Raw genomic sequence first — 14,430 nt, forward strand, 5'->3', positions numbered from 1 at the left:
GGCTCCAGTAATGGGAGCATGCCTCACAAACGCATAGGAGCGAAGGGAACCCAAAAGTGTCTAAAGAAAAACGGCTGCCATTACATTAAATGCATGGCAGCTACTTTTCTGGCCGCATTTATAAGGAGAAGACTCCTGAATAGTGTTTACTTGGCAACTGCAACTCATAGGTAGCTAGAATGGGTGTTTTGATGGGATGGGCACTCAAGTAGTAGCCTGGATAATTGAAAAGTGTAGGGCTAGGATCAACGGGGAAGGGGTATATAATGTAAGGGATCCTTGGAAGAGGGGGGATCGAAAAAGGAAGAAAGGAATACTGTAGCAATCCAAAACCAGACTTGTAATAGATCCTTAAGAATAATGTATGAAAAACAGCCCCCTCAGATGCGGCTGAGAGCTTAATTTCTTTAATATATTCTGCTTATTCATTTTTTTTCTTTATCATTAAGACTTGCTAGATCTTTGTTGAACTCACTAGAGCCCAGTTCTTTAACCTACTCTTTACAAATTCATTGTCTAAGGTTCATTGGGCTAAGATTCTACCCCTTTTTGGGTATTGGGCCATAAATCAAGACCTTACAATTGGTGCCGTCTGTGGGAAGAACTCGTGTAATAGTGAGAGCAGCAGTCAACTATGGTAGAGTCAGCTCCACAACAGGCAGAATTTGTGGCATCCCAACGAGAAAACCCTCTTGCCAACCCTGAGCGTAGAGGAGATAGAGAGGGAAGCGTGCACACTACGCACACAAGTAAAAGCCATATGTGATTTAGAAGTCACGTCTCTCAAGACCAGCATAACAGAGTCATGCAGCTGGAAATCGACCAGTTGAGGAGGAAGTTGTGCCATGCAAGAAGTGGGCAAATCCCCTCTAACTCTAGTCTTCCTTTCGACGACGAGAAAGACGTCAGTTACAGGCGAAGATCTCGAACCCCACCTAGCGAGTCTTTCTCCCACGAAGAAAAATGCTGTCATGAACGGAGGGCCAAAAGCCCACCCATTAGAGGCGTAGGGAATGATGCCTTGAGTAGGGCCTTAGACCAAATCTCCTGGTCACCCTTCATGCGCAGAATCGAGGGGGCTAGACTTCCTCAACGATTCATTCAGCCCACTTTCACCATATACAATGGTAGAATGGACCCCGTGGAACATGTGAGCCACTTCAATCAGAGAATGGCTGTTCACTCCAAGGACGAAGCCTTGATGTGCAAGGTCTTTCCATCCAGACTGGGACCAGTTGTGATGAGATGGTTTGACAGCCTGAGAGCAAACTCCATAGGTTCTTTTAAAGAACTCACCCAGGCATTCTGTTCCCGCTTTGTTACCTGTACCAGGGTTCCTCGGCCTTTGACTTCTCTACTATCATTAAGCATGCGAGAAGGAGAGACACTGAAATTGTATTCAGATAGGTATTGGGAGATGTTCAACGAAATAGATGGCGACTTTGAGGAGGTCGCCGTTAGCACCTTTAAACTTGGCCTCCCAGCCGAGCACGGTTTAAGGAAGTCTCTGACTGGCAAACCTGTCACTAACGTGTGCCAACTCATGGACCAAATTGACAAGTATAAAAGGGTCAAGGAAGACCAGCAACAGGGCAAAGGAAAGGCTGGCTCGTAACCTAAGACTAAATGAGCAGCACGTAGTTGTTCGTCTTTGCTCATGAATATCTCCGATCTCAGCAAAAAGTTGAGCGCTCAAACGTTGACAAGGTTGATCTTCAGGGAAACGTGATCTTATCTGTAAAAGCATCCAAAGTAGAGATCGCTGTCAGATCAAAGCTAGCTATCATTCAAGGGAAAAAAAAAAAAAACAACACACACACACACACATACAAAAAACTTTTAAACCTAAGATCCCACCGGGGACCTAATCCTAAGGTGCCCCACCTGGTGCCCCCTCCCTAACTGGGCAGTGAAGACCGTTATGCCACTCCCCGACAACGACAAGGTAATCATCCTTCAAGCCTTTGTTGGACTTGGGAAGGCAAGATATCAATCTCACCTCATCAGACCGAGACCTGAGGTAATATCCTTCGGTGAAAGAGTGGCACTCGTATAGGTGGACACGGCGTCATGCCACGAAAGCCTAAGGTTCATCTGGTCATTTAGGGCATCCACACACCCTAAGACTCTAAACATGTTGGGAGCGCACTGGTGAGGACATAGCCTATGGTTGAGCAAGTAGTCTCTGGTAATCCTTCCCATTGGAAGCGTCATCCCTCCCTCTATGAAAGCGATCATCAGAATAACGACTTCGCCTACCTCCCTATTGGTCAGTATTTGATCCGGGGGCAATACTTAAGACCTACTCCCTGAGGGATATGATATTCAGCTCTAAAACCCTTCATATCGGACAGAGTCTACCAAATGTTTCAACCTACCCATCTAAGTGGACGTAAAGGACAAGGATGAGATTTCTGAAGAAGGAGAAAAATCTGAGAAGGATGGACGAGGAGGAAAAGAAAATTCAAAAATATATAATGCTGAACAAATACTTATGGGAAGGAACACTAAGTTTTGAACCTCCACGAAGATCTTTTGAAATCTTATGAGAAAAAGAGTTAGGGAAGTTGGCGATTGAAGGGGTTTTGTGAGTTTGGACGCTTGGAATCCTTTAAGAGCTTGAAGACTTATGAAATGAGGAAAACGGTTTCCCTTGAGGCTTTATATAAAGGGTGAAAAAAGTGGGAGTTATCCCACTCAAAATTCAAAGAGAAAGGTCAACTATTGGATCTATATCTCACCATTGGATCTGGGGAACAAGACGTCGCCTGGAGCATTTAATAGCGCCTCACGGGTTTCCAAAGCGCCAGTTACCATTATGAAGCGCATAAAACTACCTTCCCGCACGTGCAGACCAAAGAAATAAACGTTTTTGGCTCCTAGAAATCAAAACCCCACCTTTTCTCCTCGGATGAAAGGGAAAAACCAGAGTTTTGAGGTGCTATTGTAGGTACAAGGGCCCAAAATTGAATATTGGGCCCTGGGCCTTGTCGAAGGCGTTGGCATGTTGAGAAGAAACAAATAGACATGGGGAATTACAGATCAGAATCTCACGAGTGAAAAATGGACAAACGTGGTCCGAGGAGTAAATCCCTTCGAATACGGTGGATACGTTTCAACCAAACTCTCACTGCAGAAATAACCTCCATAAAGGCTCCAGTAATGGGAGCATCCTCACAACACATCAGGAGCGAAGGGAACCAAAAGTGTCTAAAGAAAAACTGCTGTCACCATTAAATGCATGGCAGCTACTTTTCTGGCCCATTTATAGGAGAAGCTCCTGAAAGTGTTTCCTTGGCAACGCAACTCATAGAGACTAGAAGGGGTGTTGATGGGAGGGCACTAAGTAGAGCCTGATAATTGAAAGTGTAGGGCTAGGATCAAGGGGAAGGGGTATATAATGTAAGGGATCCTTGGAAGAGGGGGATCGAAAAAGGAAGAAAGGAATACTGTAGCAATCCAAAACAGACTTGTAAAGATCCTTAAGAATAATGTATGAAAAACAGCCCCCTAGACGTGGCTGAGAGCTTAATTTCTTTAATATATCTGCTTATTCATTTTTTTTCTTTATCATTAAGATTTGCTGGATCTTTGTGAACTCACTAGGGCCCAGTTCTTAACCACTCTTACAAATTCATTTCTAGGGTTCATTGGGCTAAGATCTACCCTTTTTGGGTATTGGGCCATAAACACGACCTTACACGGGCTAATATTTTTTTTAATATTTTTTTACAGCATTTAAAAATATCAATAATATTGTTAAGGGGTCAAATAGCAATTTTATTGAAACAAATTGTTAAAAATAATATATTATATATATACTAATTTTTTTTTAATATGGGGTGGTCGCTGCCCCCCAGGTCCAACAACAGCCCTGCGTACGTAGTTGCTGGAGTTAAGGATATAGAATGAATTCAAAGAAGGGAAAAGGGAAAAATATTTTTACTTTAATTGTTGTATTACTTGTTCACTCAACTGACTTAGCTTAAACCTTCTCTCTCAAAAAAAAAAAAAAAAGACTTGGCTTTAAAAAAAAAAAAAAAAAAAAAAAAAACAGAAAAGAATAAAAAGACCTGGCCCTTCTGGTCCAAATTCCTCTAATGCTATCTTGCTAAGACTTTTCTTTTGGAATAATTAAATAGTTATAAGATCACTGGGAGAATTTCAAATTTTGTTTCTTCTTGAGACTAGGTTATGTTGTGAAATTATAAGGCTTTTGACACTAAAATATGACTATTAAATTTATTAGAAAATGTATAATAAGAAAAGATTTTTGAAAACTTTTATTTGAAGCATGAAACAAAATTAAAATTGTTGATTCCAAAATGCATTAGAATATATATATATATATATATATATATATATATATATATAGGGGTGGCATCCATCTATCTACACTTAGGTCCTGGCACCTTCCCTATCTCCATTATCATCCCTATACTGCGCAGTATAGCATGCTATACTAGACAGCCCTTTACTTATCCAAAAACAAAAAAAAATATGAAATATAATAAATAGTATAGGACATTAACAGTACAATAAATACATTATAAATAAACAATTTTTTTTTATGGTATCTTAATATATATATATATATATATATNGAGAAGGTTATCCCTCAGGAGAGAAGGGATTTCAGGTCAGACCGACAACATACTGACCGACCACGGAGAGACTTTGCCGGACGGTCAGGGTCTGCTCATCTGCAAATAGTTAACACTGTGTTCCGAGAACCAGTGCATTAGGTCCTAGAGAAGATTAGGAACAAGCCATTCTCTAAATGGCCGAATAAAATGATGGGGAAACTTGCAAAGCGCAACCATAACCTCTACTGCTAATACCACCAAGACCAAGAGCATACCATAGAAGATTGTAGAAGTCTATGGGACCATCTAGATCAGCTTGTCCGAGAAGGAAAGCTGAAGCAGCTCTTGCATCACTCCAGTGGCCAAAGAGGCCAGGCGAACTCGGGGTCCCAAAGAGATGACCCCTCGAGGCCTCCCCTAGGAATAATAAATGTCATCTTCGCTGCCCCAGGAAGGACTAGGTCTTGCCCTTCCAGAATAATGTCTGTGGCTTGGCTATCTGCCAATGATACAAAACTAGAGGAAAAGAGGGCACTTAATATATATATATATATATATATATATTTTTTTTAGTACTGCGCACTCTTGGTGTGGTGATCACTCCACAAGTATAAATGTTTGTAGGATGTGGGGGACAAGGGCCGAGGTTCAAGTCTCCAGGAGGGAGCTTCACACATATATACACTTAAATTGAGATAGAGTAAAAATTTTATCTTGTAAAAAAAATAAAAAATAAAAAAAATAAAAACATTAATTTTTTTCCTATGAAAAGAAAATGTTCCATTAACAGGTATCCTTAGAGCATTTACACTAGTCTTTCCAAAATTTTAGCTAAACTAACCCCAAAAGCTCTACTTTTATTATTTTAATAAATAGACACATACATCAGCCTCAATATTTATTTTTCTACTTCTTTTTTAGACCCACCAACCACACATCAAATACCACCAAAGCAAAACCAACCACTACTCAAAGCCAACTTCAAGCTTGCACCTTCGAGCACCACCCACCCAATCATATGCGAAACGGTGAAACCCACCTTCAAGCACCAAACCTAGAAATCACCAGCCATAGTTGAAACCCATCCACCACTATTAATGAACAAATCATATCAAACCCAAGCTACCACAAACCAACATGGTACTCCATATTTGTCAATTTGTGCATGAGAGAGAGATGAGAGAGAAGGAAATAGACCAAAACCCAAAAACTACTTCCCAACATCCACTCTACAAAACCCCAAAACCTCATGCAACCACCCATCAACGTTGATGAAAACCCAGCCATTGTCGCCAACCACCACATCCACCATAACCAACCACTGATTGATGTTTATCAATTCATGAAAGAGAGAATAAATGGTAGTTTGTTGAGATTGATGCGTGGTTTTTTTTGTGGGGTTTTAATTATATTTTTAATCTTAGATTAGTTTGTTGAGACTGATGTGAATGCTTCTCAAAACAATTATTAACAAACCATTTAAAAAAAAATTTTTGACACCACTTTAACGTGAAATATAAAAAACTATCAAAACAATTAATTATTTTTAACAAAATATTTCCCAAACCAATTCTATCATCATACTTCACCAAAGTAAAAGAAGGGTATTCAAACTTATAATCCGTTCACGATTAGAACTGTTCAATATTTTTACCAATCAAAATGGTGCATGAGCACAAGGTGAGTGATGAGATTGATACTCTATATCCAATGGCGTAGCCAAGATTTTTTACATGGGGGGGCCGATTTTCGACGACGATGATTATCATCGTTGTATGGATAGTCTATATATTTAGGCTGATATGGACATTCCTTGAGATAAGCTCGTCGGATTTTATCTTGTTTATTGATAGGAAATTCACATATTTGTTTACGTGATCCTGGATCACGATCTATCTCTTCAAATTGAATTCTTGAATATTTGGAGGGGTGTTCATCAGGCATTGAAGTATCAACATTTATTTCTACAACCACATTTGTTTCTACAGCCACAGGTGTCATAAATTTTGAATTGCTAACATCTTTTTTCTTTAAGAATGCATCAATTGTTTTTCGTTTGCTCATAATTCTTTTAGCTTTAAGAATATGACTAAAAAATTAACCTGAAAAGAATTTAAAAAATAAAATCTTAATTAGAAATTTTTACTTAATTATATGGATGTTATTCATACTCAAGAAAAAATTAAAATTTCCACTATAGTTTAAACAGTCAACCCATCATCATTCCTATTATTCAAATTTTCCAGTATTTTAATTTTTTTTTAATTAAGAACAACCCCTTAGAAAAAAAGCAAAAATTAAGCACACAAGTACACAACATAAACCAAACAATTTAACAACACCCATTGTCACATGATATCTAACTAATCAAAAATAGTTAATAAATCAAAAAAAAATTACCTAAGAAACTTTATCTTCACAAAGTGCAAACTTTATCTTCCCTTCAAGACTCATCACAAACAACCTCCCCATGCCCATGCCTTCAACCATATATTTCTCTAAAAATCTATGAAAAATTAAAGAGCATGTAAATATTTAAGTGTAGATAGTTGAGAAAAAAAAAAACACTAAAAAGAGATGAAGCGGAAACTGAAAACTTACCCTCTGGCTACGCCCCTGCTCTGAATGATTTATTTTAAGAAAGCAAGAAGAAAGAAAATAATGGTTAGTTTTTTTTTTAGGATCATAAGGACTGAGTTTGAGAGGAGGGCTGAGCTAAGCAGTTAAAAGAGTCTAAAGAGATGATGGTCTAGTGCTTAAATAAGAGAAAAAAACTCACCAGGCAGTCACCAAGTTCCAAATCCTGAAATTTGACAATAAAATATGCTAAGTGATTTGTTTTAGAAAGCTAGAAGAAAGAAAAAATTGGTTAGGAAATTTTTTTTTTTCCCGGATTGGAGGATTGATGCTGAGTTTTAGGGCTAGTAGGCGGTAACAGTGGGAAGTGAAAGTGTATCACAGAAGAGAAAAAAAAATGAAGTAAAGAGAATAGGGGTTCCGTGGGTGGGTTTTTGAGAGGGAGAAAGTGAAATTTTATTGTTTTTGTGTTTGGATTTTGAGTATTTAAATGTAAGTGGGTTAGCTTTTTGTTTTATTTGGAGTATAAGAGGCCTAAAACTAAAGCTGAGAGAGTAGAGGCTTAAAACTAAAGGCTTTTAGCTGGGAGAATAGAGGCCTAAAACTAAAGCTATGAGAGTAGAGGCCTAAAACTAAAGGGAGAATAGAGGAGATATGGGGGGCCGGATGTCAAACATTGGAGGGGCCCAATCAATTTTTTTACATAGTCTAACGGATATATATATATATATATTTTTTTTTTTTTGCAGGGGCCACGACCCCCCCCCCCCCCCAAGGGACAACATGGCTCCGGCCCTGTCTATATCATCAACATATGCCACACTCACACACACACACACACACACGTAATATCCCTCTTGGTCTTTCAAGAATACTTAATGAATTTTACCAAGTTCTTTCTTAGCAATTTCTCTTCTTCATTTTCTATTCCTTTTATATATAATAATAATAATAATAATAAAAATTCTTCTCCCCTCTTATATCTCTAGCCTTTCTCGTGAATTCTTGTTTTTTGTTGAGAAAAACTCTTTCGCGATTTCAAATTCCAATAGCATACGAAAACGTTTCTCCCATAAATAGAAATCAAGGAAAAAGAGTTCCAACTTCATAATTTCTATTTTAAAAACACGCGTTGTTGATTTCAGCGCGCGAAATAAGACCCTGCGAATAAATTGAATATTCTACAACTATTACTACTATATATTCAACTAAAAAACTACCACTACACAAAACCAAAATACCTTTTCCTGAAATTCCCTTTAAATTGCCAAATACACATAACAATCAGAAATCAAAATCCGTAACCTCCAAACGCGTAATATATTTCACCTATTTATTGTGAGTTGTGACACACACGGGCTGCGTGACATAAAATTGCTTCTGAAATTTTATAGAGACTCAGAGAGAAAAAAAAGAATTAGAAAAGTTTCAGTTTTTAGGGTTTCACAGAAGAGAGACAAAGAGAATGGGACATTGCTTTTCAGATTTGGAGGGAGGAAAGCAAGCCGTGGGCGGGGCCCAACCTAGAGGTTAAAATTGTGAAAAAATGTGTACAGAATATGCAATAGTGATAGTGAGTGTGTAATATGATTTTCAGATAAGAAGAGGAATTGTTTTTAAAGTCTCACTTTTTACTTAGGTAGGAATAGGATCATGCTTATTTTTTTTAAGCAAAATAAACCAATTGAACAAGTTGCTATAGTATGTTATTAGATTATTATCTATGGCAATTGCTATTAGAACTTGGAAACTGAAGGAACAAGAATTACAGGGCTTGAGATTGTTTTCAATTTCCTACAAATTATAGATGGACTGAAATTTTAATATACAATACTTTTGATTTGAATATCTTGAATGATGGTTTATTTAATTCCACAGTGAATTAGAGCATGAGACATTGCTTTGACATGTGGTGGAAGTTGCATCCTGGGGATTTCTTTGGCTGAGAGTTTCATACTTAAGAGCATGACAAATCTTTGGGAGAGAACTACACTGCATTCTTTTTGAAGAACTCGGTCTTCGATTTCATCATGAGAATTATTTTATAAATGAATTATATACATGTTACATGATTGTTAACGAGAATAATTTGATTCACGAATTAGATACGTGTTACCTGATTATTAAAGGATACATGTATCCTTTCCCCATTTCCTCTTTCTCTCTACCGTTGTTTTCATGGTTTCCTTCTTGAGTCTTGATTGATAAGCATTTTTACCCCCTTTTCCCATTGTTCTACCAAAATTGCACTTCATGAGGTTCTATTGTTTTCAATTTTTGGAAAATTCATTGTTTTAAATTTCTTTTAATTCTCCATTTCAACTAGGAAGAATGCTAGCACCAATCAACTATTCCCAGAAAAGCAACACACTCTCCCCCTCTCTCTTTGGTGCGAACATGGAACATGGAGATATTATCTTTTTCTTTTTTTGTTTATTTTATATTTATAAAAATATTAAGTTTGACCATAAACAGTAATATTAATTCTATATTCTTTTTACAGTTATTGATAATAGAATGTTGAGCAAGATTTAGAAATTACTAAAAAATAAAAAAAGAAGGAAAGCAAGATGTTTGTTTTTAGACCCCTTAAAACATAACTGAATTAACCTAGTTAATTAGCCAATTTATTACTTAGTCCAAATTTCAGATCTAGGTTAACACAATTATATAATCATATCAATGTAAAGTGCGGAATATAAAGAACACAAAGATATGATGACCTAGGAAAACCAAACCGGTAAAACACCTAGGGAGGATTTAACCTAGCTATCCTCAAAGTAAACTTGAATCCACTATAGAAAGAATCGAAGTTTTACAATAGAATTTAGACCACTAACATTCTATTGCTACCCACCAATAGAAACTTACTGACACAACCACGTGCAAGCTCCGAGACCACGGACTCCTTCTTTCTTGGATTCTCCAGCAAGTAAAAGCACACCCGCTTGCATATCTTTAAGCTCTTATGGCAGCAACTGAATGATCATCAAGTTCTTGAAGAAATCTCCTCCTTGATAATCCTAAGCTTGTGTGAAGGAAAGCTCCTCACAGATCTCACAAGAGATTCACACAAACAACAATATGAGCAACCTCTAAAATGTGGCTAAGGTTTGCCTTATATACCTAGGGCAAAAACATAAAACCCTAAATGTTTTAGGAGTTAAGGCTAAGTTGGAATTATGCAACAAAAACGCATTCTGCCCGAGATTCGATTGATCAAGCCTAAGCTTCGATCAATCAAGCCAGGCCGAAATGCACAATAACTTCTGTATCAGCTCGATTCCAACTTTACATACAAGAACCAACTTTGAGCAAGTCTAAACAAGACTAAACAACCTGTTTTGATCATGGTTTGCCAACAATACATATTAGAGTTCTAAATACATGAAATCCTAAGTCTTTAAAACCTAACAAACTCCCCATTTGGCAATCTGTGACAAAACACAAACTAAAAGCTCAAAGTTTACAAAATAAAGCCCTTTTCAAAACAAATCCATTCCTAACTACTATTCATCAGTTGCAAGTGTAGACAGCAATTCAATTGAATTAACCTGTATTTCCTGAAATACTTAACAAATGCATAAACGTATATGTGACAGAAAAACAGTAAATCAACAAATATGCAAACTAACTCTCCCTTTAAGTTAGATACATCAAAAACAATGTTAACTCCCCCTAAATAGAACATTCTTGTATTTTCCACACATATTCCCACATTTCATCCAAATCTCCCCCTTTTTGTCATGTATTGACAAAGATAACTCAAACAAAGAGTAACAACGCAACAAAGAATAAGAGGAAATAGAGAATTAAGAGAACACAAAACAATTTAAGTCTATAGAAAATAGAGACAACTCCTTCTATGAACATCAAAGTTTAAAAACAAGCTTCTCCCCCTATACAAATAGGAAAAACAAAATAAGTTTTGGGAAAAACAGTTTTGAGGAAACTTTAGGAGGCGGGGAAAAAAAACACACAAACCAAACTTAAAAACTAAGTTGATAAGGTGAGGATACACAAAATAATAATAATAATAATAAAAATCTCTCTTCCAATAAATGCAAACTTGACATTATGTGACCCATAAATAGTTGCATGAGTTGAGAAAATATTAGCACATTGATTTTTGAAAAACAGAGCAATTTTATGCAAAAACTCCTCAAAGCACAATATTTCATGAATAAAATGCATGAGTATGAGTTTAAAAGTTTTTCAAAAACATATGAATTCACCACAGATCTTTCAAAAACAAGTTTTTCAATCAATTTGTCCTTAAATCTCAAAGTTTAGACACATTTTGCATTAAAATCAAGGAATTCTTCAACCTTGGTTGGCCAAACCAAAATCACACACAATAACATGTACAAAGTTTAGCAAAAAGTAACTTGTATAGTGTGTGCAATTAGCAAAAGCTTAAGATACATATGAGGTGATATGTGAATAGAAATCAAATACAAAGTCTACAAAATCCATCACATAAATTCGAAAGAGACTATCACCTAAAGAGTTACATCATATAACTCTCACATCTCCTAGAATAAAAGATTGCAATCATGTAAGTTTCTTGATTTGCCTCATATTGTACACACCAATTTTAATTGAGCAGAAACTTATTAAAAAATAGCCGGGATAATATACACACCAATTTTATTTGATTGATTTAATTATAGTCCAATAATGTACACACCAATTTTAATTGAGCAGAAACTTATTAAAAAATAGCTGGGATAATATACACACCAATTTTATTTGTTTGATTTAATTATAGTCCAATAATGTACACACCAATTTTAACATTTAAACCGAGGCTACACCTTATGTTCTTTTTGTGCATGTGCTACACTTTCACGAGCACAAAATCTTACGATATGCACTAAGGTGTTCATGATTGGCTAGTAAACAATGGTGAGATGGTTATTTATGCATTTCTCAAAAAGATCAAGTCCGAAAATCAAAGACATGTAACTTCAAGATCAAGACAAAGTGATCAAAAACTATAAACATCTTTCCTACATAACATGCACTACAAAGCTCAAACTAATAAAGTGCAATAAAGAAGCTCATCAAAGTTAAACAAGGTACATAAACATGTTTTGTAAAGATAATATGGCCAACCTTGATTTCAAATCCAAGATCTATAATACAAAACACAAAAATCTTTTTGGTTTAAAAAAAATTTATGACCAAGAACAAAAAGCACACATTATGTTAAATGAACAATGCAAATGCAATGCATGACAATGCTTAACTAAGCTATAGAGGGTACACAAATAAGAAATATCAATTTTTTAATTAACCCTTGAGTATATGTACAAATTAGTACATATTCACACAAAATCAGAAATAGCTTAGCATACTATTCAAGTTTCTCCATAATGTCAAGCATATTCTAAAACAAGAGAGATATCATAATTCATGTAATACTCAAGAAAAATAAAACTAGACACAAAATAAAATATTTTTGTCTTTTTGAAAATTTTCAATGTTTTTGGATTTTTTTTTTAATAAAAAACAACCTAAAAAACAAAACAACCAAAAAAAAAAAATGTCCACAAACAATAGAAAGAATTAAATCAGGGACAAGTTAGCAACACTCACCTTAGAGAATCTTTTCTCACCCATATAGCACGAGTCTTCGACTTTGTAGGTGAAAATCCATGAGAAGCAGAGTGTATTTGAGGGATTACACCAATCTTCTGAAAAATACTAAAATCCTGCAATTTCCTTTCACAAACCAACAAGCTTAAATTTTTCAAAAGTATATGAAACAATTTATTTGGACTTATGGTAGGAGAAATATCATCACATATCCTAGATTGAAATACAGAATGCTTAAATTTCAATTTATGACAATTAGGACGAATGTGACCGGAGACACCACAAAAGTGACAAACAGGAACAAATTTAGGAATATCAGTATTCCTAACAACAATTCTAGTCTCAGATTTTGGTTTTTGCCTCAACAAAGAACAATTTGGTCTAATATGACCAACAACACCACAAAGGTGACAAGTGGGCACAAAAACAGATTTATTATGCTCTCTAACAGTAGGTTTAGACATAGGTTTAGAAACTTCAGTGTCTACATCAGAACTTTTACCTTTGTCTAACTTAGCAAAATAAGCATTTTCTTTATTATTCCTCTTGAAAGGAGGGATATAAACTTTCTCAATTTTAGGCTTAAGAGAAACACAAACACTTCTTTTATCAACAGCAGGCTTGGTACTAGTCAAATTTTTAATTTTAGCTTTAGATTCAACTAACTCTTGTTCCAAGCTTTTTATCTTCTCATCTTGAGAGGAAATTTGATTTCTCAAAAATTCATTCGTTTTATTAGATTCATCTAATTTAACAACCAATTCCTCTTTTTCAAGATTAGCCAATTTTAACTCTTCCTTGAATTTCTTAGAAAATTTCATAGATTTCAATAATTCCTTACGAAGAGTTTTACAAGCATTAATAAGATCAACAGACACAAGAGCATCTTCTTTAGTCAAATTATCATAAACATGAGTAGAAAAATACTTCAAATTATCCATGACAATAGGGGTCAAAGATTAGCTCTTAGATCAAAAGATCTAGAACAAGAGAGCAACCTACTCTGATACCACTTGTTTGTTTTTAGACCCCTTAAAACACAACTGAATTAACCTAATTAATTAGCCAAGTTATTACTTAATCCAAATTTCAGATCTAGGTTAACACAATCATATAATCACATCAATGTAAAGTGTGGAATATAAAGAACACAAAGATATGATGACCTAGGAAAACCAAACCGGTAAAAAACCTGGGGAGGATTTAACCTAACTATTCTCAAGGTAAACTTGAATCCACTATAGAAAGAATTGAAGTTTTACAATAGAATTTAGACCACTAACATTCTATTACTACCCACTAGTAGAAACTTACTGACACGATCACATGCAAGCTCCAAGATCACAGACTCCTTCTTTCTTGGATTCTTCAACAAGTATAAGCTCACTCACTTGTGTATCTTTAAGCTCTTATGGGAGCAACTGAATGATCATCAAGTTCTTGAAGAAATCTCCTCCTTGATAATCCTAAGCTTGTGTGAAGGAAAGCTTATTACAGATCTCACAAGAGATTCACACAAACAGCAATATGAGCAAACTCTAAAATATGGCTAGGGTTTGCCTTATATACCTAGGGCAAAAACATAAAACCCTAAACGTTTTAGGAGTTAGGGCTGAGTTGGAATTATGCAGCAAAAATGCATTTCGATCGAGATTCGATTGATCGA

The 14,430-nt window shown here is 35.7% G+C and overlaps 1 protein-coding gene across 1 annotated transcript; it reads left to right on the forward strand.

Moving 5' to 3' along the window:
- Positions 1-805: 805 nt before the first annotated feature.
- LOC111996358 (uncharacterized) lies at positions 806-1,615 on the forward strand. Its single transcript, XM_024028324.2, has one exon. It carries the CDS (start codon positions 806-808, stop codon positions 1,613-1,615), a length of 810 nt encoding a protein of 269 aa, XP_023884092.2.
- Positions 1,616-14,430: the final 12,815 nt, after the last annotated feature.

Source organism: Quercus suber, unplaced genomic scaffold (assembly GCF_002906115.3).
Source record: "Quercus suber isolate HL8 unplaced genomic scaffold, Cork oak 2.0 scaffold_675, whole genome shotgun sequence".
Taxonomy (NCBI): domain Eukaryota; kingdom Viridiplantae; phylum Streptophyta; class Magnoliopsida; order Fagales; family Fagaceae; genus Quercus; species Quercus suber.